This window comes from Miniopterus schreibersii (genome assembly GCF_964146895.1).
Source record: "Miniopterus schreibersii genome assembly, chromosome: 12".
In the NCBI taxonomy this organism is placed as follows: domain Eukaryota; kingdom Metazoa; phylum Chordata; class Mammalia; order Chiroptera; family Miniopteridae; genus Miniopterus; species Miniopterus schreibersii.
This window is the reverse complement of record NC_138112.1, coordinates 7,202,706-7,227,761: the sequence shown is the minus strand read 5'-3', so window position 1 is coordinate 7,227,761 and position 25,056 is coordinate 7,202,706. Positions and strand designations below refer to the sequence as shown.

The 25,056-nt window shown below is 41.3% G+C and overlaps 1 protein-coding gene across 15 annotated transcripts in view; it reads right to left on the bottom strand.

Annotated features, from left to right (window-relative positions):
• Positions 1-25,056, bottom strand: part of USP28 (ubiquitin specific peptidase 28) — a gene marked incomplete at its 3' end in the record, with an annotated part of 61,307 nt that overhangs the window by 6,064 nt on the left and 30,187 nt on the right. For 4 of the 15 annotated variants that reach the window (XM_081155692.1, XM_081155703.1, XM_081155701.1 and 1 more), the window contains exons 9-22: positions 23,792-23,871; positions 22,245-22,393; positions 20,341-20,468; positions 18,127-18,222; positions 14,948-15,127; positions 8,640-8,854; positions 7,840-7,910; positions 6,271-6,499; positions 3,747-3,935; positions 2,772-2,911; positions 2,432-2,617; positions 1,322-1,417; positions 467-645; positions 278-356 (exon numbers count right to left, since the gene is read on the bottom strand). In XM_081155692.1, coding sequence (XP_081011818.1) covers positions 278-356; positions 467-645; positions 1,322-1,417; positions 2,432-2,617; positions 2,772-2,911; positions 3,747-3,935; positions 6,271-6,499; positions 7,840-7,910; positions 8,640-8,854; positions 14,948-15,127; positions 18,127-18,222; positions 20,341-20,468; positions 22,245-22,393; positions 23,792-23,871 — 2,017 coding nt within the window. Of the gene's footprint in view, positions 1-277; positions 357-466; positions 646-1,321; positions 1,418-2,431; positions 2,618-2,771; positions 2,912-3,746; positions 3,936-6,270; positions 6,500-7,830; positions 7,911-8,639; positions 8,855-14,947; positions 15,128-18,126; positions 18,223-20,340; positions 20,469-21,894; positions 21,974-22,244; positions 22,394-23,791; positions 23,872-25,056 lie in introns of those variants that run through there. The other 11 variants (XM_081155699.1, XM_081155704.1, XM_081155706.1 and 8 more) reach the window with 7 other exon arrangements.

Genomic DNA, 25,056 nt, shown 5'->3' with positions numbered 1-25,056 from the left:
TAGCCCCAGGGAGGAGTGTTCGATTTTTTTTTTAATCCTCACTCGAAGACACTCTTCCCACTGCTTTTCAGAGAGAGTGGAGGGGGGGAGAGAAACATCGATGAGAGACACACATCAATTAGATGCCTCCACACAAACCCCGACCGGGGCCAGGGGTTCAGCCTGCAACCAAGGTACGTGCCCTTGACCCAAGACCCTTCAGTCTGCAGGCCGACGCTCTAACCACTGAGAAAACCGGCCAGGGCAAGGCTTTGTAGATCTGAAGAAAAGACTTCACCTTATACTCCTCCATATTCATGTCGTCTGGACCGATCTCCTTCAGCTTCGCCTGGGCCACCTTCATGATACTGATGGACCTGTGTGGGACAAGGTTCAGGAAGCAGGGAAAGTGCCCAGGGCGTGGCTTCCCATCAAGGAAGGGTCAAGCCAGACCCAGGAGGGGATTCGCAGGAGCAATCCCTCTCACCTTTCATCATAGCTAAGATTCTTATCTGCAAACTGTTCCAAAAGGGTCCGCTCCACCACCCTTTTGGGTGCTTCATTCTGGAAGAAGTAGACAAGCACGTGCTGCAGTCGAGGATCACTGTGCGGGGTGGGGGCCTCTCTAGCAAGCTGGTAGAGCCGGGAGTATTCTTCGTGGAATGCCTATGAAAGACAACGGAGAGTGAGAAAGGATGCCCCGTAGGCGTCTATGCAGACACTGATGCCTGGGGGCCTCAGAGGCTGTCCTAACTCTGGAGAGACTCCTGAGAAAGTCTTCCTACTGAGGAATTGGACACAACCATGAGTCTGCAGGCCATTTGCATGTCATCAGGGATGAAGCTCCTCTGGTACTATGGCACCAAAGACATACTATATTCATAAGTTGGCTTTTCATAAAGTTCTCAGAAAAAATATTTAGTTTTAATTATTTCAGGCATATCCTTGAGTCCCAAGGGCCCAAATTTTAAAAATCTACATGAATGCAATTTATTCACATACCTTAAATTTTATCCTAGCACGTTAAAAAGCATGGCCTACCTTCTCATATTAGAGCCATCCAGTTACAAAGGCAATGTCTCAATCACAGCTTTACTACCAGACATTCCCTAAGAACAGCAGTGAGCCCTCGGGGGGGGGGCGGTTGACAGAATGGCACTGCTCACCGCGGCAGCATCAGTGCCAGGAGGAGCGATCAATACGGCGGGCCAGCCTATTCACTAGACCGGAAAGGGAGTTTTTTACTTCACTTCAAAGTGTAAGCAATAATCCTATTGTTTACCATCTGCCCCACTATTATGATACCTGTGGTACAAGGATAAGAAATTAAAATCAGAGATACCTTAATAAGCCCTGCTTCAGACCCATCTCGGTCAAAGGTCTGACGGGCTTTAGCTATGGCCAGGATGACCCCTTGCATGGCAGGGCTCAGCATCACCTACCACAGGAGGGCACAAAACACAGAGAAAAAGCAGAGAAGAAAGGATCAAAGGAAGAGTGTATGAGACAGGTGAGCAGACTGCTGAAGGAAGTGGGAGGGCTGCTCCTCAGTCAGCACCTACTGCAGCCCAAGTTCCACACTCCCACTCCCGTGCACACTTACGGCACTGCCCCTCCACACAATGCCAAGTTCCACACACCCACTGCTATTTATACTTACAGCCCAAGACATGCCATTTCTACATATTCTCTGTAATGCACAGATGAATAAGTGTGTGTGTCTAAAACCACCTATGATGGCACTGCTGCAGAACCGAGTTAAAGTAGAGCTCTCAGTGGGGATGCGTCTGAGAACTCCAATTCAGTTCTATAGTTTGGGTGTATATCCTAACACACAAACATGTTAGACCTTTACTGGGACAAACAGGACATTTAAAACAGGAACTAGGGGATGCACAGATATGACTTCATAAAATGAAAACCTTTCAATGATTTAAACATAGCTCTCATAGGACAAAACAAATCTGAGAGACAGGATTCCTGAGTTTATGTGCAGTGACCACTGTAAGGAGCTCCACCACTGGGATTCTGCAGCTTCATCCCGAAGCTTTAGAATTAAAAACAACTCCAATCTACATTTGTTTGGCTCACTAGACATCTGAAAATTTTACACTTGGAGGAAAACAATTAACTAATACTACCAAAGACAAAGACTCCTGACTTAAAAGGCAATTTTTGTTCCTAACACCAAACAAGGGACTAGATTCTGTCTCTCTGAGCCCTCTAAACTCTGCAGTGGCCCCATGAATACACGCCTGGGTAGACATACTGAAGCAGTAGACAGCGGGAACAGGCTCTTTTTAAAAGCAGTAACTAAGGTCAAACCAGATTAGGCCTCTTGTCCATTGTTTCAATAAGAAAATATTACACATCGTCAAACACCTCTGAGTACATTCAGTGACATGCGGGGTAAGACTGACAACAAGCAGCTCAGCCTCGTGCTCTGCTATACCTCCTCATCATATCCGTCTGCATGCGATCTAACCAGAATCCTTCCCACACTGGGAATCTCCACTTCAGAAACCTCAGAGTGAGGCGGGGCAGCAGGCTCGGCATCGGGAGCCTCTGGGGGCTGCTCTGACTGCTCTGCCAGGTCTGTTTCCGGGGGCAGGGGCTTCCTGGGTTCAGCTTCCTTGGGCTGCAGCAGCAGAATGGAGAGAATGAGTACGAAAAAAATGGAGAAATAAAGGGGTTGGTCAAATGCAGCAGAGACACACAATGACGGAAAAGTGAGAGAGCTGTGGGAACGACGCGGAAAGCCCGCCCTCTAGTGGGCTTCCTCAGTCACGCACCTCACTCAGGGCTGCTTCCACACCACCCTTCTCGTAGGCATGTGCAGTGTTGGCGATGGCCTGCGCGGTCTGCTCCTTGGCGATCACGGCATGCTCAGAGGACAAGCAGCGAGCCCCATGCGAAGGGGCTACTAAAGGCTCTGAGAAAGAATTATACAAAAGAATTAGCATCTGATGGTAAGTAATGTCTAGAACACTCTATAAGGCAAGCAGGATGGATGCAAAGTTTAATATACAACCTTTCTAACAAACCTTTTTAAAAAAATCTGTTTCCCTTGGAAACTGTGACTAGAAAAAATGGGGCTAATTCAGAAAACCCCCATTGATGATCCTGTAAAATTTAACATGCTCCCAACTTGGTCATATTCCTTTATGCCAAGATGGCCTCCTACAAACAACCATCTGTTAGGAAGATAGCCTTTTTTTAATAAGAAATTTTTATGTACATATTTTTAAAGTTCTTGACGTTTCACATGTTAACATCTGCACACAGCATTACAATTAATGCTGTTATAAATTCTTTTTTTATTAAATTTATAGGGGTAACACTGGTTAACAACATCAAATTTTAGGCATACAAGATTATAACTGGACACCTGTGTACTCTATTGCGTGCTCCCCACCCAAAGTCTAGTTTCCTTCCATTACCATGCATTTGACCTGGTGGAAGTTGACCTTTGAAGAATCGTTTTCATGAGGTCTACCTATTAATCCTGTCCTAATTCCTCCTACAACCTGGGAAATAAGCAAAAGCTAAACAGAGTAAAGGTGGTACAGGTAGCCAGCCTTTCTGCTATTACTTCTACTCATCAGAAGTCATGTTCTGAAGCCACGGTTATCCCATCATGTTTTGCAATACTGGCTCTATTTGAACTGCACTGCAGCTGCAGACAGAGGCTTCGCCCGTCAGATGAAGCGCACAGGGCTGGCTGAAGGAGAGCAGCGTGCACACACCAGATCAAGCCTTCTCGATACCTTGTGACGTAGACAGATCCTGTGATGCTGAGGTGGCTTCCATCTGAGGAATTTTACAAGACTGCTCTTCTTCCCACTCCTCCACTTCCTGTTCAAATCTCCAGTTATCTTCCTGAATGTAATGCTTAAGTTCAACAGATAAGGCTTCCAACTCTTCTAACATCTGATCTGATTCATTTGGGGTTGCTTCTGAGAAAAAACAAAGATGGAGAAATCAAAAGGTCCTTCCTAATAAAAACTACATACACACAGACATAAGCCATCACCAGCATTGACAAGATAAGGCCAACAGTCAGAGCACATCAGTAACAGTGCCTGGCGTATTAGTAGGTAGACTCGCACTGAATATCTGTAGGTAGGTAGGTAGGTAGGTAGGTAGGTAGGAAGGAAGGAGGGAAGGAAGGAAGGAAGGAAGGAAGGAAGGAAGGAAGGAAGGAAGGAAGGAAGGAAGGAAGGAAGGAAGGAAGGAAGGAAGGAAGGAGGGAAGGAGGGAAGGAGGGAAGGAAGATAAGGATTTGGAATAGAGGCCAATTACTGGCAAAAGAATAAGAATGGACCAAACATTTCATGGAAATTCAGAAAAATCATTAGATCCAATGTAAATTTCAAACACAAATAATTTTGTCAATGTAACCACTGCATCTATTATTGATAAGATCTATCTCAAGATGATTAGAGATGAATTCCAAGGCATTTATGGTGTCTCAAGTTCGATGTAATTAAGTGCTATCAAAAAGCAACTTGATACAACAGTTAGATGATCAGTAATACCTGGTTCATTAAAAGCTATGATGAAAAATGGCAGGGTATCAAGGACATATTAAATTTCATTTCTAACCCTTTTTTGTTTTGACCAAAACAAAACAAAACAAAAACCTCCAGAATAACACATTCATGTACTGGTCACCATTAACTAGTCTTTTCACTAAGCAAATGACAGTTTCCACTTGTTTGTTTCTAGAATATAAAAATGAGCCATATGTGTAACACCGAGGCTCCTATATACCAACTGCCCGTGTAGGCATTTATACAGTAACTCCACAAGCAGCTGTCCCTGCTTTTACACTGCAAATATGCAATTATGAAGATTGATTACTGTAGGTGATCATTCCTTCCTCCCTCCCCCAATCTCATTAGCAAGTCAGAAAGACAAGGTGCTGTCTAGACCCAATGCCTGATGCATTTTCTTACCAGTGCAACAGTCAAGTGTGAATAGCGAAATAAAAAGCCCCCTACGATCTTAGATGTGAAATGCTGGCCATGAGACCTCTCAGAGAAGATGCGAAAGGAAGAGAGAATAACGTAAATGGAAAACAGCACAGAATTTGGAGTCAGAACTGGATTTGAATCGTGCACCTGCCATTTATTTACTGGAAACCTAGAGAACCTCGGCTGGAAAATGTAGTAAGAATTCCTACCCCGCCTACCTCCCTTTTAAAGCTATAAAAACTGAAAGCATGCAGTAAGGAGTAAAGTACCAATAGAAATGATAAGTACGACTGCTCTTAGCATTAGTAAAAGTATTATGAGAAGTATAAAATTATTCTGGCCAAACCACTTACAAAATTTAGCTATTTTTCAAAGGGCACAAAATGTTATGAAAAAGAAAAAAACTAGAGACAACTTAAAAGTCTATCAATGAGCCCGGCCGGGCGTGGCTCAGCGGTTGAGCATCAACCTAGGAATCAGGCTATCGGGGTTCGATTCCCGGTCAGGGCACATGCCTGGTGCAGGCTCAATCAATGACACTCTCATCATTGATGTTTCTATCTCTCTCTCTCCCTCTCCTTTCCTCTCTCTGAAATCAATAAAGATATATTTTAAAAAAAAAAGAAGTCTATCAATGAGAGGCTGGTTTAATAAATTATATATATATATATATATGTTCATTCATTCCATACAATGAAATTATATGGAGTTGTTAAAAAGAAAGAGCCCTGGCTGAGTGGCTCAGTTAGTTGGAGCATCATCCTATGCACCAAAAGAGAGTGGTTTGATTCCCAGTCAGGGCACATACCAGGGTTCGATCCCTGGTCAGGGGGCATAAGGGAGGCAATCAATCAACGTTTCTCTCTCAAAAAAAAAAAAAAATCAATAAAAACATATCCTCAGGTGAGAACTAAAATAAAATAAAGAATGAGTTGATTTTATTTATGACAATATAGAGGTCACTAAGATCCATAACTAATGAAAAAGATGCAGAACAGAATGGAAAATATCCATTTGGGGGAAACATGGGATGAGGAGAGATGCCAACAAGTAAATGCAGCACCTGCACAGAGCAGGTTTTGAACACTGCATAAGAAACCTGACAATGGTTACTTGTTGGGCTCAACGATGGACGCCGGAGAGCAAACTTATTTTTCCTCTTCTTTCTCTTTTGCACTGTTTGTATTTTTAAAAATTCATTATTACTTTATAATAAATTCTAGGGTAAAAATTATTTTAAACTATGAAGACTGTTCTCCCTTCCCTGAGCAGTAAAGATTTCCCCCATCTCTGGCTCCTGCGAAGATATTTTTACCTGCATTGAAGTGGGGTAGCTTGTCGTTAATGTACATCAGACAGTAAGCACTAACATTTCTCAGGCCTCCATAGGAATCTCTTTCAAGTTCTTCCCAGGAAGATTCGGTCACAGAGATGTCGTTGTACTTGAGCCAGACTTGCCGGGGCTGATTATAGATATAGGCCCAGTAGTGTCCAGCATTTGCTTGTCCTTCATGAACAAGCACCGCGTGCAAGCGATAAGGCACCTACAAATCAGAAAGCACATTTCTGAGCGAGAGTCAACAGAGTAATCTGGCAAAGTTTAGGATATTAAAATTCAAGATCATTCCCAACTATCAGACATAAGAAAAGTATGCATGTGTTTGTTACAGGTTCACATCAAAACATCTTGATGATTCAGGATGAACAAACAAAAACACAGCCTTGGAGTCTAACAATTATGTCTCAGTTTCTGAATCTTTAAAACCAGACAACTGAACTAGATAACCTCCTCTGAGACCTCGTTCAACTCTAAACTCTTATGATTATAGATCTAAAACCAAAGATAACTAGACCTATTTATTCTCCCAATTCCAAACCAGTTTGTCTAAAAATGGAATCACCTTGACCATTACGCAGAGAAAATGCTTCCGACATTTGGGACCAACATCAAGTTTAGGGGCCACATTATTCTGTGTCTATTTTATTTGGTATCAACATTTAAGTTAGTATATTTCATTATGAATCAGTCACATGGTCCCTATATTTCTTCTTGTAACTGTTCACCTATCTGGGGTGAAGGCCATTTTAACTACATACTTGTTTGTTTCAACATTTGAGAGGCATTTCTTATTTACGCAGAAAATAAGTGCTAAGTAACTACTGGTGGAAAAAAGGAAAGTCAGCCATAGAATCAAGTTAAACTTACTTTTAATCAGTACCTTGACATGTTTTTACTGGTGGAGAAATTTTTGAAATAGTACAAAAGAGAAAATGGGGGGAAACCAAGATTTACATGATGCATTCCTGCCATGCAACAGAACCATGTCTCCAGGCAACCCTGAGACAGCTCTTCTCCTCTGGTCACTAAGAGGTCATGCCCCTAACTGGAACCTCTCTTCCCCTCCATGTCCAGAATGTGATTCTAAACAAAACTTTATGTGGACAATGAGAATTTCTGCCCTGCATCCCTCCCTTTTAGAGTCACAGGAGAAACGAACCTTGAAAGCATGCTCGTAAACAAAGGACCAAGGTACTTTGGAAGGATAGGTAACTGGTTCCTAGTTCAGGTTTCCCCATTGCACTACTTAAATTACTATTGTGTGAGAAATTTTTATTAATATTTGATAGCAAATCTTTCTAATATACCAAAAAATTACATGTGGCAGAATCAAAATTAGTATATTTTGGGCTCTACTTGTGGCAGAAGATATATTGGGTTTTAGCCTAAAATAATAAAAAAAAAGAACACCATCAATTTCTTCCCTAAGTTTATTCTTATATCACAAGGAGGTTCCCATTTAGTTTCAAAGAAAACCATGCAATGTCCTTATTCTAACCCACCACTAGAATACGCCTTGACTACATTCCCAACGATTCACTCTACCTGGCGAAGGAGGGGGTCACAGTACATCTGCTCAATAGTCTGGGTAGTGCTTGCAATACAATTCTTTAAATCTGTTAACAAGAGAAGACTTAGTTAAAATGATTTCACTCCACATCACAGAAGCGCTTCAACTATGCAAAGAGCACTGTGCCACGGTTCTGGTGACTTCGACCCCATTCAATGAACTGCGAAAGACAGTCTTAAAGCAGCTAGTGCTTCAGGTTAGGAAGGCTGTTAGTCTAATATAATTACATTAAGATTTTTGAAAAATTATCTCTTACAATTAGCACCAAAATTTCTTAAAGAAAGAGCCTACTTAGAAAAAAACCTTAATGGCTCACTTGGGTACAAAATAAATGTCCCAGAGACAAGACCTGAAAGAAGGTGGCAGAGCAAGGCAGGGCTAAATTTCTGTAAGAACCTGGGAAGAATCTGAATTTTTATTTTTATTTTTTGCTCCCCAGATAAAAGGAGAAAGTAGGGGAGGAAGAAAAGGCTGAGTAACATGACCATGAGGCTATACAGAAAAATCCCAACCAAAGGTGATCATGAATGTCTGAGCTACCCCGGAAGCCCAGAAATGTTGAGGAGGGAATCCAAGAGGGGTCTTCCCACAGCTGTATAATGGGAGTCTGTGACTCAATATTACAGGGGACTAAAGGAAGAAGTCACAATTCCCATGCCAAGACTCAACAAGTATACGACAATGGCAGCAAGCATACCCAAGGTGCTAAACTTCCAAATATTCAAACAAACAGAAGGCAAAGAGTAGCTGTTTGACAAGTCTTAAAAGAGCCAACCTTGTATATCTTGTTCGATCTCACTCCTCCACCTCTGGAGACAGGTCTTAACGAAGTGGATCTCCTCTTCTGTGACTGCTCGAGGAGCTGGGTGTGCAGGCATTTCCACACAAGACCGGGAAGATGGAAGTGGTGTATTCACCGTCTTAGACTTGCGTAGACAATCTTCAGGAAAGGTACTTTCAACGTCCTGAGAAGAGCTTTCTTTACTTGTACTGAAGGAAGACGACACATCATGCTCACATGATAATTTCCAAAGCACGCTTTGGCCTGAACTAACGTGCTCTACAAGCAAGCAGCTACGTGGCAAAGTACAGCTACAAGCAGGCGAGTATTCCCTCTGCTCAGGTGCTGAGCCCGATCTTTCCTTTACATGCATCATCTAGTTTAGCACAACTTGCTTATGAGACAGACACTAGTACTACACAGATACAATCCCTATTAAGCAATTACAAAGCTAAGGTTTAGGAAAATTGAGGAACTTGCCAAGTTCATCCAGCTAGTAAACGATGAAGTGGTATTAAACCCAGATCTGCCTGAGTCTACGGCTAATGCTCTCCCCACTTGTTATAACGCCTTCTCATGAAGGAGGGAGGGGAGAGAACACGGAGAAGGGACGATGGGGGCTGGGAGAAGCGAGGAATCAACTGCAGTTTCCAAGATGCAACTGACTAAAGTGGGATGGACGGACGAACCAGGAAAAAAATATATAGAGCAAGAAAAATGAAGTACCAGCTGAACATCTAAGTCACAGGAATACAAACTAGGTGACACCCTGGGAAAATAATGGGGGGACTCTAAGGCAGACCAGCTCTACCACTCCTTAGTTAAATACCCAAGGAAGAGTTAGTAGCCTTGGGTAAGTAATCTAATACTCAGCTCTAAATGTAAACATTAACTTCTTTACTCGATTGCCCTAAACTGAGAATAAAGTATGTAAAGTAAACATTAATTTATCTACTAATTAACTATTGTCAAACTACACAAAGACAAACCAGCAGGAATATAAACTAAGCTTCTAATTGTACTTAGGTTTCTGTTTCACATCAAAACTGAAGAATAGCCTGGCCAGCGTAGCTCAGTGGCTGAGCGTTAACCAAGGATCCAGGAGATCTGGGTTCGATTCTTGGTCAGGGCACATGCTTGGGTTTCAGGCTCGATCCCCAGTAGGGGGCACGTAGGAGGCAGCCGATCAATGATTCTCTCTCATCATTGATGTTTCTATCTCTCTTTGAAACATTAGAGATGATTCCTCTCTCTGAAATGAAAACATTTTTTAAAAAAACAAACTGAAGATCGTAAATTTCCTGCAGCTTTGACTTAAAGAAACCCTCACTCCCTACTCTTACCACTTGCTCTCTCACACACACAAAATAATGGAGAAAGCCTCTTCCCCAAGGAACAGTATATATGGAAAAATACGCCAGTATAAGCAAGAGAGCAGATATCTCAATCTCAGGAGAGAGCACACACATAGAGTAACTTTAAAATCTAATACCATGCAGTAGGCAGTATTATTGTATGTGATTAAACAGATTGCCCAACCGCTTTTTAAAAATTAAAACCATTGATATTTCATAAAGAACATGAAACTATTCTATATAAAGTCCAAACACACGAGTATAGACGGGAAAAGACTCCTCCATCCCTTGACTCCTGCCACCCCCCTGAGGTACGCATTTCTATGCATACATGGATGAATGAATATTAATATGGAGGAGGTTGGGGAAATAGGTGGGCCTTTTAAAACATAAAAACTTAACCTTTTTAGTCAGTAACCAGGAGGCCACAGGGTTGGGTGGGAGCTTCTGGCTGCTGTGGCTGGGAGGACCCCCCCCCAGCTCCCCACTCCCCCTGCAGGTGCCATGCGCTCTCCCTGGGAGCTGCTGCATGAGTGGAAATGCAATGATGGAGAATGGACTGGACCCCCCAGCTGCCATCCCAGTCATCAAGAAAAAGCTAGTGGGATCCCTGAAGGTGGTGCAAAAGCAGTAAGTGTCCTCGAACACAGTGGTCACCAGCAAAGAAAGATGCCAACACCACACGCAGCACCCTGGAGGCCGTGTTTATCCACGAAACTGCAGGATAAGCACTTTCAAGCCGAGGCCAGGGGTGGGGAAGGAGAAGCCTCTGCCGCAGCCTGAAGCCTCTGCCGCAGCCTAGCTTCTGGCCCCTCCTGAAAGCTGTCACCCAAAAACATCATCTGGGAATTGGAGTATCTTATCACTTTCAGCAGGGATGTGGGCCACTGCTGCACCCAGCTGTGGCCGGCCCTCAACGATGGCCTGATGGAGTGCACGCTGCCTGGCAGTGCGAGTACTACCAGCCTACCACCTGCTTGGTGATGCCCAGGAGGGCAAGTTCTTCAGCTTCCTGCAGGGAATAACTTGTGGCCTCTTCTACAAGTCCACCACTTTAAAAAAGTGGACACTCGCCCACTCTCTGAGCTCAACCATCACCACCTCAGGTGCATAACTACAGGGGAAGGAGCCTCTGGATTCCATTCCCCATTCCTCAGGCTCAAATGACATGGAAGGCCAGCTCTAGGGCCATAAGATCCGATGGAGCAGGCAGCTCACTGCCCTCTCCCTCCGCCTGACCTTCCAGTTCATCCCTCTGTCCTACAGCCTAGACTCTGACAGCCACCTACTCCAAGAGAATGGTTCCAGGAGTCCAGATTGTTCTGAGGGGCCCATGTCATACGACTCAAACCTGGGACAGAAAATGCTGATGATTCGGACTCATCTCTGCAGGTGTTGTCAGAGTTCAGCAAAGCCCAGGTAAACTCGCTGTCAACCAGCGGAATGAGTCGAGAGACTGAGGCTCCCATGCTGCAGGCCTCCCTCTCCCTCTACAGCCCCGGCCTCCATACCACACACACCTGCACTTCCCTGTGCCTCAGCGCCTGGCCCTGCCCAAGCAGCCTCTGGGACTCCGGATGGTGGCCACAAGCAGGAGCCACTTTCCCAGACACCTGGCATCCTGGGCCTGCAGCATCAGGCACTGCCCAAGCTGTCACTAGGGAGTACATCAGACAGCAGCCTTCTACTCCTGTGACAGCAGTCAGCAAGGAGGGGGCGGGCAGCAGAAAGAAGCCTGTGGTGGGTGACGGAGCTGGACTGAGCCTCGGCCATTCTCACCCTCCAGTCCGAAAAGCAAGACCTGGATCTCAGAGGATGACTCGCCAGCCTTCCCAGGAACGAATGATCCCAGAGAGGCTTCAGATCACTCCATGGCTTCTTCCAGAGGGGCTCCAGAGTCCAGGCCTGGTCTCCTCAGGCATTTTTCTCAAGGACCGAGGAAAATCTCCTCCACGGGGGCCTCAGAAAGCTTGTGTGCCTTTTCCAGGAGGCAGGAAAAGCCAGGCAGCCATGGCGCAGGAGCACCAGAGCCCCAGGGTGGTGCACCGCAGGCGATGGGAAGGGACTGCAGAGTTCCTTCTGGTGGTTCTGAGGGCCTCTTTTCCATTACCAACTGGGTGCTGCCTTCTCACAAGAAAACCCTCCTCTCGACATGTAATAAGGAACACACTTGCTGAGTAACTCAGGAAAGCACTGCAGGACAAGTACTATATTTTCTCAGGCAATCTTGAAAACCAATGCCCAAAACTGCCTACAGAGTGCAAAGTTTCACATAATGAAATGGAAAATATTTTCCCTGAAACCACCCTATAAACCTTATTACACAGAATTCTTGATTCTGTCTGTGGCCCAGAGCAAACCCTGCCTCTTGAAGGCCCGTGGTTTCAAGTGCTCCTTCCCAAGGCCTCTATCTCATGTGGTTTATTTATCAGCTGTTTGTTTAGTGTCCTCCATGTACTGTTTACGAGGCCAGCTTGATCCCCACGCTGGGGAAATCCAGAACAGGTTAAATAACCATAACTGAATTTTTCTGCAATCCTCATAAATGGCTTCCTTTTTCAAACAAACAAAAATGTATTCCCTGGAGTCAGTCTTTCTCTCATTTCCTGTTTGCAGTGACCCAGCAGAGAATTCCAGCCATGCTTCTGGTACCCTGGCTTGGGAGCACGGGTAGAGCCCTGGTCTCCATGCTGGCTCCTTTAGGTGCTTCTGTCAGCCCGTGGACGGTGGTAACCATGCTGGAGGAGGTGTGCTTGGTACCTAGGTCGTCAGGGATCCCTGAGGAGGAGGAAGACCCTCTACAATGGTTCGAAATCTCCAAGGCTGGTCCAGGTTGGGAGAGAGAATTGTATGTCCTTTGGATGTCCTAGTTGGTGGCAGACCCCCAGGAGGAGGGAGCATTCATTGAGCAGTGTGTGGCACATGGGCACTTACTCATTCAGCAAATATTTAAGCACTTGTGCTGTGCCAGGTGCTGGGGACACAGCAGGAAACAAAACAAAGTCCGAGCTTCCTGGGACTCAGAAAACTAATGAGTAAACATATGGTACAGGCAGGTGATCACAACTGCTATGGAGAAAAGTAAATCTGGGAGCGCTAGGTTGGAGAGTGTGCTGGATGGCCCAGGGAGCCCCACATACCAGGTGACACCTGAGGAGATGTGAAGGGAGAGAGGAAGACACAAGCCGAGCTCTGTGGTTCAAGCAGGAAGACCAAATGCAAACTCTGCCAAGAGAACAGCTGACACATCCAGGAAATGGTAGAGAACAGAGTAGCTGGAATAGGATGGAAGGAGGCAGAGTGCGGCCACAGTGATGAGGGCCTGTGGGCCACAGAAAGGACACCGACTTTTGTGCTGAGGGAGACAGCAGCCTCTGGTTTCAGGCAGAGACATGATCTGACATGTTTTAAATGGGGATTCATTCTGGCTCATATGTTGAGACTACAGGGAGAGAGACCAATTAGGAGGCTACTGCCATAACCCAGGCCAGGGATGTCAGTGGACTGAACCCGTGAGGTGGTGAGAAGTGGAAGATTCTGGATACGCCAACAGGATGTGCTGATGGATTCGATGTGTGGTACAAAAGATAATCAAAGATAACTCCTTATCCCCACCCTACCCACCACGTGCACACACAGCAGCATCGCTGCTCCACTGCAAACACAGCCTGATCAGAGCCTGAACTGCTCCAGATGCCAGAGTGGGCAGTGCCACCTGGGCCTGACCCCATTTCCTGGGGCCTGAGTATATTCTATATTCCAGAAGGTGTCCTTGGAGTTGGCAGGAGTGCAGCCCTGAAGACTCTCAGTTCAGTCTACCCCTGCTCCCCAGAGATCAGCAGCATTAGACCTGACCCTCTCCCCATCACCCACAGCTGCTGATGCTTTCAGATGAGCTGACTTTTACCCTCACCTCCGATGGAAAACTGATGTGAACCTCAACGGTGGCGACACTATTTTTTTTTTTCAAATATGTCTTTATTGATTTCAGAGAGGAAGGGAGAGAGAGAGAGAGAGAAACATCAATGATGAGAGAGTCATTGATCGGCTGCCTCCTGCACGCCCTATGCTGGGGATCGAGCCCACAACCCAGGTATGTTCCCTGACTGGGAATTGAACCCTGATCTCCTGGATCCTAGGTCAATGCTCAACTGCTGAGCCACACTAGCCAGGCACCACACTATTATGAAGATGTCATTTTATGCAATAAACTGTCTGCACTGTGGGGAACCTGCTGCTGTGTGATGTTTAAGTGATCTCGCAGTAAAGACCTAATCTTTCTTAAATAAATAATCTAACCTTTTAAAATAGTTCCTAGTGTTTTGTTTTGTTTTTTTAGTTAGGACACATATACCAAATTTAATCTGAGCTGACCTTAGTGGTTCCTCCAGGCTACAAAGGTTGCTGCCTGTGGCTGGGCCAGAGCACAACCAGAGGGCTCCTGAGCCTTGGCCTTCCTGTTTCTTCACTGGATAAGCCCCTCCAGGTTGTCCTCTTCCTCTACTAGCCAGTTCTTTTCATGTTTTAGTTTTTTATTTAAGAATAAGTCTCTTTCCTTGCTGTTTCCTTAGTCGTGTGTACTTTTAGGAGGAAGAGTAAGATGTCTAGAAGAGCATGTTTCCTCTTAGAAAGACCTCTGGTAGCAGCTGGATAATAGGGAGCTCAAAATGAGGCTGCCCTGGTGCAGAATGACCACTATTCCAGACAGTTCAGGAAGCCTCCAAAATAACCCCAACCCTCCTGTAAGCAGGTGAGTGTACTGGTGGGAATCAGGAACATTTTCCCAAGTGACAGCTGGCAAAATCCTTCCCTTTAAGACAAAAAGCTCACAGACCTCAAGCTCATATGGGGTGAGTGCTAATCAGATGGAAAGAGAGTGCACAGTTCAAATTAAACAACAATAAATATATATATATACTTATACTATTTAAAGCATTTTTGTATTACCTTTCCTTGGCTGTCAGGTCAGAAACTGGGCAGTGCACTGGAGAAGGTGGTGATGTCATGCTTGTGTCACTCTGAGACGGAGAACTTTCTGAGGCAGGTTTTGTACTAGCAAATTCAATAACGTATTTCAACATGTCTGGGAGTGGGAACTGAGCTGGGCCCGAGCCGTACTTCACATACCTAAGAGGCAAAGACAATGGTGCTCTATTGGCCATGTCTATCTTATATTTAGAGGCTTACTGACAAAAGATCTGTTATTATGTTCAGAGTCAATGAAAAGGCTATTCCTAAAGACTACACAATATTTAATACATTATTCAAACAATCCATTGGGCAAAAAATCCCTAACTACAAAAGTAGTAAGTTTTAACAATCTAAATTTGTATACCTGGCAGAAAAATATTTCAAATGAACTCCTATTAAAAGTCATGCCAGTTATGCTTTCTCTTGGTATCATGTCACAATTAGGCTCTGGTCAGAAAAGTAAATGCTGTCTCTTGAAGGCAAATGAAAATATTACCAGTACTCAAATCTGAAAATAATCCTGGTGAACTAGTACCCAAGGATTTTTTCTTTGCTACCCTTCAGATCAATCACTTAGCAATTTTAGGAAAAAAATGAAAGCTGAAAATGGGAAGTAGGTGTTGGTAAAGGTCAGAGTTTAAGAATACTGGCAAATCTTTCTTTTGTGGAGTTCTAAGTACCCTATTACTCATACACTCAACAATAGCATAGCCCAGGCATAAATTATTAAAGATTTCTTTGGGATTAGTAAATAATATCTGAAATATGTAATCAAAATAACAAGTTATTTTAATAATACCCAATATTCTGCTACTACTAGCAGATGTTAGACTCAGTAAAGAAACTTACTTTAATGAATTCTACAGTTTACTATAGTAGACAGAGTTTGAATGGTACAATAATTAAGTTGACCGACTGGTACAGGTAAACTCTATAATTCTGAGATTCTATTTACAAAGGACAGAGTCAATTCACATTTTTCTTCTCTGAATAAAGGGGGAAAAAAGAAACAGGTATAAAGCTAGGAAGAGGGAAAATTGTCTGTTTCTGTATGAAAAAGGACATTAGGAAATGAAAATACTAGTGGAAAGTAAGTATAGTGCTAAGTCAACAACATGTTAAAGGATACGTAGCTAAGACACTCCATCTTCACTAATTTAAAGGAGAAACAGCATGTTTTCTCCTGTGGGTCCGGACACCAGAGAGTTACAGCTTTCATTAAAAAAAATGGTGAATATGTAAAGCTAGAGAAAACTTAAAGAACTGTTCTATTCCTTAAGATGCATTTCCTTGCCTTAATTTCAGCCATCTAAACTCAGCTTATCTAAACTCTTTCAAGACCTACTTTCTCCATGAAATCTTCCTCAATATGACATGCCCCCAACACTGGAATGAACATCTACTCTCCCTGAACTCCTACAGTGCACGAACTAAACCTCTCGTCTATCCCATAGTGTACTTCCTTAAGCCCTCAGTGTTTGCTGAATTAATACACAACTGGCCTGAACCAAAGGAAACAGTTTCTTACTGGCAATGTGGCACTGATAACCTGTCACAGGATTTTTAAGCCATCACTTTACACCTGTAACTCTTCGCAGGATTGCTGTATTTTAATGATATTCAAAATTTCAGGAAAAATTTTCCTCTAAGAAAGTCATCTTCAATTTTATGACGTAATTATTTTCCTGTTCTACCAAATTCCTTTCGACCAGCTACTTCATACAATGCAGTACCTGTATTAATTTAGTAAAATCAGAGCAAAAGTAGTTTCAAAGAAGATGTCTACACTGTACATAACAAATCTTATTTTTAACTTTATATCAAGGTATCTTAGAGAAGAAATGGTGAACATTTTTTTTAATGATAAAAGTAATACAACCACCTGGTAGGAAAATTCAAATATAAAATAGTGTAAAACAAGCCATAAAAGTCACCCACCCCCATCTCAGTTCCACTACCTAATGATATTCATTAAGTTTCTTGTATATTTTCCCAGGAGTATGTCACACACAGACAAGCAATTTTTAAAAAATTATCCAAGTTAAGTGATCTGAAATTTAAAAAGTCATTTTATTTAAAAAAGAGTAGTATCACATTACAGAAAATGCTCCAATATGCTATTTTAAAATCTAAATATGCTAGAATGCCTTGTTGGTTACTGGTAAATTGAGTATTTTGAGCTATAATACATCAGGTATATTTGGCTCTAGGAAAACAATAAAAACTTTCTAGTCTTACGAAGTATCACCAAAACCTGAAAAGTTAAATACTGTTGCAAGTAGAGTCCTGTAAATCTCTTCCAGGACACTATTTAAGGAATCAATCCTCAGCTTAAGTCTATATTGACAAGTAGATAATCCGTCACAATAGGTCTTGGGTAAGTTCTTCCTAAGTGAGGAGAGGAGGCTGGGGAAGGCAGACCTATAGGTGCTAGGTCTATCATGGGCTGGTATATAGTGTTGCCTCTCAGGGAAATTAATGACCTAGCGACGGAGTGCATAGAGCTGGGGTGGTGGTAGCAGCAAAACTGATAAGCAGATAAAAGGGAGAACAGTCACTGATATTGTGTGGGATTCCTTCTTAAATGCTAAATCAATGTGCTCTATCTTAACTAGAAAGAAATTACATTAACTCTTCCTTAGGACGTCACAGGGGTGACTCCACAGAAATAGTGTAAAATAAACAAAAGGGACTGATTCCTCCATAAGACAAAGGACTTTGTACGTCTCAGAAATATTAGTCATTTTAATCAGTTAGCACTGCTCTAGGTAGAGCAGCATTGTTTTCCTTTTTTACCTTTCCCAGATACTCAGAAACTGCTTTCCCAGGACAAAGGGAAAGGAGCACTGTGACAATTACCCTCTCTCATGTTTGTGAAAAAGACGGCAAGGTAAGTAGAAAAAGTAAAGGGCTATAAAGTCAGAACTTGGTCCTCTAACATACACTGCCAGTAGCTATGGCTTAGGGTCACTTGAGTCCCCTGGGACCACTGTTTACCCATGGATACTATTAGGTCATTCTGAAGACAGCTCCATCCTTAGAAAAAAAATTTTTTTTTTAATTTTCTTAAACTTTGAATTTTTAAATATAAGCAAATTATCTGACTTTAATGTTCTACTCCTATATTTCTAAGCACAATGGTGTCCACAACTTACCTTTCCAGTTTTTGCTGCAGGACTTTTACTTCCTCCTTCAACTTTCGAATACACTCTCTCTTACTTCGAACAAGCTCTTTGCTTCTGTACATATATCTAAGCAAGTAAGCCCAAAAACACAATTTATATTTAAAAACGTTAATGACACAAAGTCTCAGCAAACTAGGGATACAAGGAAACTCCCTCAATTAGACAAAGGGCATTTGTGAAAACACAGTTAATATCGTACTTAATGGTGAAGACTAAAAGCTCTCCCCTTGGAGAGAACAAGGTAAAAAACACACAATTACAATAAAATTAAATATGAATTTAGGGATAAACATTAGATATGTGCAAGACCTGTACACTAAAAATAAAACACTATTGAGGGAAATTCACAAAGAATTAAATAAGTGGAGCTATACTATGTTCATAGATTGAAGGACTAGAAACTGTTAAGTCAGTTTACCCCAAATTCATCTAGACATTCAATGCAATCTCAATCAAAATCCCAATCACTATTAGGTGGAAACTGACAAGCTGATTCTAATATTTATATAGAAATGCAAAAGACCAGGATAATAAAAACAATTTTGAAAAAAGAAAACAAAGTTGGAGAACTTACACTGAGGTCAAGATTTATAATAAAGCCACAGTAATCAAGACAATGTGGCAGTGGCATAAGATTAGAAAATAGAACAGAGACTAAGAAATAGACCTACAAATATAAGTTTAATTAACTTTGACAAAAGTATCAAGGTTATTCAGTGGGGGAAAAGCGTGTCTTTTCAACAAATGGTGCTAGAATAATTGGACAGCCACGCACCATATTTCCCCCTCCTGTAAAAACAACAACAAAAAACCACCTTTTATCTCACACTATATATAAATATAAACTCTAACAGGGTCATAGATATGAATCTAAGAGTTAATATTACAGAATTTTTAGGAAAAAAATAGAAATAAATCTTTGTGACCTTGGTTTGGCAAAAATTTTCTTAATTAGAATATAAAAAACACAAACTATAAAAGAAAAACTGATACATTACACTTCACAACTAAAACTCCTGCTCTTCTAAAAGCACTGGAAGAAAATGAAAGAGACAGGCAGATGGGAAATATTTGGATTTATATCTAAAATATATAAAAAACCTTTTAAAACTCAGTATGAACACAACAACCCAGTTAAAAAAGTGGACAAAAGGTTTGAATAGACATTTCACCAAAAAAAATATATAAATGACCATTAATTGAGTACATAAAAAGTTGCTCAATGTCATTAGTTATCAGGGAAACAAATTTAAAAAAATAAGATAGTCTTACAAACCCACTATTATGGCTAAAATTAATTCCACATATTGGCGAGGATTTGGAGCAAATGGAGCTGGTAGAAATGCAAAATTGTGTGGCCACTTTAGAAAACAGTTTGGAAAATTCTTATAAAGTTAAACATACATTTTTCATACAACCCAGCAATCTCACTCCTGGGTATTTTACATGGAAGCACTGAAACCCACACCAAGACTTTTAAGTAAATGTTCACAGCAACTTTACTCATAATAGACTAAAAGTAGATACATCTGAAATGCCCACCAACTGGTGAATACTGTGGCACATCCACAGAATGAAATGCTACTCAGTAATATTAGGGAACAAATCACTGATACATGTAACATGGATGAACACCAAATTCAAAATCATAAATGAAAGAAGAGAGTATTAGGTACATACTAAATATTAATGTTCCTAATTATAACATCCTACAAATGCGTAACTAAAGGGCCAGAAAACGAGTGGTGGGGGAAGGGACTGACTGCAAAGGGGCACAAGGTAACCCTCTGGGTGATGGAATGTTCTGCATCTTGACTGTGACGATGGTTACTTGGCTGTAGGTATACATTTGTCAAAGCTCTTTGGCTGTACACCTAAAAATGTACACCTTTGGCTGTAACCTTTTTCATATGTAAACTATACATCAATAAACCAGACTAGAAAGAAATACACTGTGGTTTCTCCATGTACTGTTCTTCACCTAAAGCCCAGATCCTCAAATTGTAGTCCAGAGATCAGAAGTGCTATTAGCATCATCTTGAGAGCTTTTTGGAAGTGCAAACTCTTCGGTCCCAACCTAGACCCACTAAATCCAAATTTGCAGGTGATTCGTATGCACAATATACTTAGTATGGGCTCACTTCTGCTGTAAAATATCTTAAGATAATCAAACACAGAACTCACCTGTCCATATAAATGATCTGAGGAAACTCCAGCTTATTGTGAATTTTCTCTGGCTGACCAAGAGACTGATTGAACTCAAATCTTGAGAGTTCAAAGGTCAACACTGGAGGTAGTTTTGTAAACCAACACTATGTCAGGAGTAAAAATGCGGGAGAAAGAAGTTATTTTTAGGAAATGGCAATAGCCAGATTTAAAATATGCCTCATCGAACTTGTTCCTTTGAATTTATATTCAAATCTAACTCATACTAGAGCTTTTGTTTACTCTCAAATCCTAAAGGAAATGACCCCTTAGAATCATGCCCTCGCTGAAAATATGGTTAAACATTCCTCAATACTCCAGCTCAACTATCATCCTCAGAAATAACTGCCCTTAAATATGTGAACTGCACCACGCACCTGTGCAACTCATTTATTAAGCCATCAGGACTCAAAAGAGATTTAAAACCTGAAGAAAATGGTAGCCTAACCAAAGAATTAGAAATTATGACCTAAGCAGTATATAAGTAAGGAAACAACTGTCTCCACGAATCAGCGAAAAAGACTAATATGTGTACATATGTTATGTACTATTTACTTATAGTCTATTAACCATAATTTGAATACCCTTTATGTCTAAAAAAGAAACCTAAAATAGCCTCATGATTATGAGTTCTCAAATTTCTGAGAAAATCTCTCAATTCCAACAATTTATAGACATCTTCTAAGGGACCCAGACATCTGAGCCTATAATGTTGAGTTTCAAGAAAAGAAAGCCCTGACTTATAAAAAGACCTCAACTGTCACTGATCATAGATGAGGAAAAACTAGACCAGGAAAGGCATTTCTGTTCAATTCACCTGTAGGCCAGAGGTCTGTGTGACAGCTTTAAAATGTTCTCTTTACCAAAGGTAAAAACAGCTGTTCCCTTCACATACCCTGTTGCCACAAGGGAAATCCAGATAGCCTGTCTGACTACCTCAGGGCAAAATCTAAACAAGCATAATGATTTCCTTTATATATATAAAGAGATCCCATCCTTGAATAAAGGTCTCCAGAGGGCTAAGTAGCTAATGAGCATCCCCTCTCTTTTGTGAGCACACTCATCAGCTCTGCACAGCTCCGCACAATCAGGAATTAGTACCGTCCTTGAAAAGCTAGGGAGGCAGCTCCTCTCTCCCAGTCAAGCCCTGTTCTACTGCTAATGCACTCTCACAAGGCTCATGTTATGCTCCCTAGTTTAATTCAAGAAAGCTTTTCTTTCTCCTACAGTAATTACTGAATTGGACTCATCATTTAAGCCACAATTTTATCTCAAAATGTATGATTAAAAGAGAGTAATCTAAGCAGTGTGGTTTGCCAATAATGCCACTACAAATGCAATGCACTAGCTCTTAACCCAGCTGAAATGCTGAGATATTCATTACCCTTGCTCTCCCTTTAATGTCTCCCTTTCTTTCCAACCCACAAAAATAAATAAATGAATACAAAATTTTTTTAAAAATTAAAGCAAAGGCAGAAGTTACAATGGAAAACAGTAAGTACTATAATAGGGAAAATATTCTAAATAGCATACCATAGGAGTTAATCACTGTACTTTTACCCTCCGAAAATATGGAGGCAGTGGGCTCTCCCTATTCAGGTACAGGTAGGCTTCAACAGAAAGAGAGAAACTTGATCACGTTTGAAACATCAGAAGCAGCACACAACCTTTATATGACTGATAACTCAAACTCCAGATTCATACTTTCAGTAAAGAAGTTATCAAACAGTAAGACTCACTAACTCGTATCAACTCATGAGACTTCAAACGAGTTCAAACTCTACTAAGTGTAAAGTTATGTAATGGGAAAACAATTGGCCAAAAAGCTCAGTCTACTAAACTGGCTTTGTGGTTGGCACACCAAATAAAAGTATCCAACTCACCTCTTGTCCATACTTCACCGAATTATCAGAAGGAAGAAGCTCAATGTCACCCTCCACCATGGCCCCTTCCAAGCATTCGTCTAAGTTGCGATAACCATTTACCTGAAGGGGATACTGGCCGAAGGTCTCATTGTTACAAAAGGGCTTTCCTAGACACAAAGAGACAGATTGATTTTTAAAAAACATCACTACCAAAGCGCCTTTTTTTTGATACCAAAGAGACCATGTCTTCTTAGTTCAGCCACATCCTAAGAGCTGATCTGCAGTGCACTTAAGGCTGTGTGGCAACCGCTCATGAACCAGTGGATCCAGGCCCTGATCACTGACAACTGCTAACACTACAAGAAGAAACGCAATCAGACAATAAATACCTCCTGACCAAGACTATCCCACCATCTGAGAGGCTGTCTTGCCTAAAAAAGCCTTACCTCCAGGCAGTCAAATACTAGATCCAACTAGCAATTTATAAAAAGAGGAGTAGAGGAATATGTTAAACTCTACCATGGATGTGCAAGCAGCAAAATTTCAGAGTATGGGGAAGACAAATACTAGAGAACAAACAAGCAATGTCTTAAAAATATGTATTTCAAGAAAAAAAGATTGGCGGAGGAGGGAGAGTCTACAGATTTTGAAAAGAGACTTAAAAGATATCAACCAATCATAAATACACTACATTTGGATCCTAATTAAAAGAAACTATAAAAATAAACACACTCTGCCTGCATATATAATTATACAACAAGTTAACAATTTGAACACTGACTAGGTATTTTATATAAGAAGTGCTACTTTTTTTGGAATGATAGTGATATTGGATTGTTTTAAAAAGAATGTCAGAGGGGTAAGAGTAGACAGAGGTTACATGGGGAATGCCTGCCATAGCCTAATGGTTGCTGAGTTCATGGAGATTTTTATACTGGTCTATTTGTATGTGTTCAAAATTCTCTAGAGCTGAAAAAAAGAAAAAAAAATCTCATGTATCCAACATGCAGCTTCCATAGTAGATAAACATTTTGGCAGAGTCTAACAATAAACTTTTTGAGATTAGATATCACACTGGAAAGAACAATAGGCAACTGAGTAACATCACTGTGCATCTAAAATTAATACTAAATTTGGGTAATGCAAATGTTATAAATTTAATATAACAACTCTGAGATAATGATCAGGCCCATCTTTTTTTATTTTTATTGATTAATTTTACAGAGAGGAAGGCGGGGGGAGAGAGAAGACATGGATTTGTTGTTCCACTTATTTATGCATTCATTGGTTGCTGCTTATATGTGCCCTAACCAGGAATCAAACCCACAACCTTGGTGTATGGAGAAGACATTCTAACCAACAGAGCTGCCTAATTGGGCCCATCTTATAAATAAAGAACCCGAGGATCCAGGAGCTCACATAATTTGTCCATGATTATACAGATACTAAGAGGCAGAACCAACATCCGGGCCTGCATTTGTCTGACTCCCAAGCCTTTTCACTACACTGCCTCATCAAATGGACACAGTAATACAGATTTGGTCATAGGACAGCAGAGAATTTACCTTCACGAACCCCTTCAGTGAGGAAAGTACCGTAGAATAGCTGCACCATTGGATTTTCAGATTTGTTCTTGGGATTGCTGCTTTTAAAAAAAAGAGACAACTCTGATCATTTGGATCAGATAAGCACTACACTAAACCCAACCATCATTCAAAAGCAAAAACACTACATTTTCATTAAACAAAGAGGCAGAGACGGTCTAAAACAAGTAATGGATTATTTCAGTCCAAACATTCACTGAACAAGTATATGCTAAAATCAGAAGGACAATATAGCATGATCCCTGGCTTAAGGGGCCGAAAGTCTAACATGCATCTGTAAACATTTGATACATATGTAGAGACAGAAACAGAGATAGAGACAAAGACAGAGATAGAGACAGAGACAGAAATAGAGATACAGAGACAGAGATATATCTCCAAGGTATACAAGGTACAGAAGTAGTGCATAGATAAGAATGAGCCTTCCTGTGTAGTTCTGCAATTAAATAAAGTTTTCCCAATGGCCAGTAGTAATGGAATGGAAATACAGTTACTCTTGAATAACAAGGACATTACGGGCAAAGGTGAAATCCATGTATAACTCTGATTCTCCCAAACCCTAACTACTTATAGCCTACTGTTGACCTGAAGCTTTACTGCTAACATAAACAGTTGATTAACACATATTTTGTATGTTATGTATTATATACTATATTTTTATAATAAAGTAAGCTAAAGAAAAGAAAATGTTATTAAGAATATCATAACCCAGCTGGCATGGCCCAGCGGTAGAGCATTGACCTATGATCCAGGTGATCATGGTTCAATTCCCAGTCAGGGCACATGCCTGGGTTGCGGGCTTGATCTCTAGCAGGGGGCATGTAGGAGGCAGCCGATCAATGACGCTCTCATCGATGTTTCTATTTCTCCCCCTCCCTTCCTCTCTCTGAAATAAAATTTAAAAATTTTTTTAAAAAAAGAACTGTAGCTAAATTAAGGCTTTATGAATTAATAAAAAAGAAAAAAAAAAGAAAAGCATACATTTTCCACATTCATGACATACCTAACTTTTTCTTAATTTTTTTTGATATATCTAGGCTATGTGGTTTGTCTTAAGCTTTTTCAAATTGTTGCAAATCTCCAAAAATGTTTTCTAATATATTCACTGGAAAAAATTCATGTACACATGGACCTGCACAGTTCAAACCCATGTTGTTCTAGGGTCAACTGTAGTTTATATTTACAAGCCTATCTTAAATTGTTATTAACTATGTACGTTTTCCATT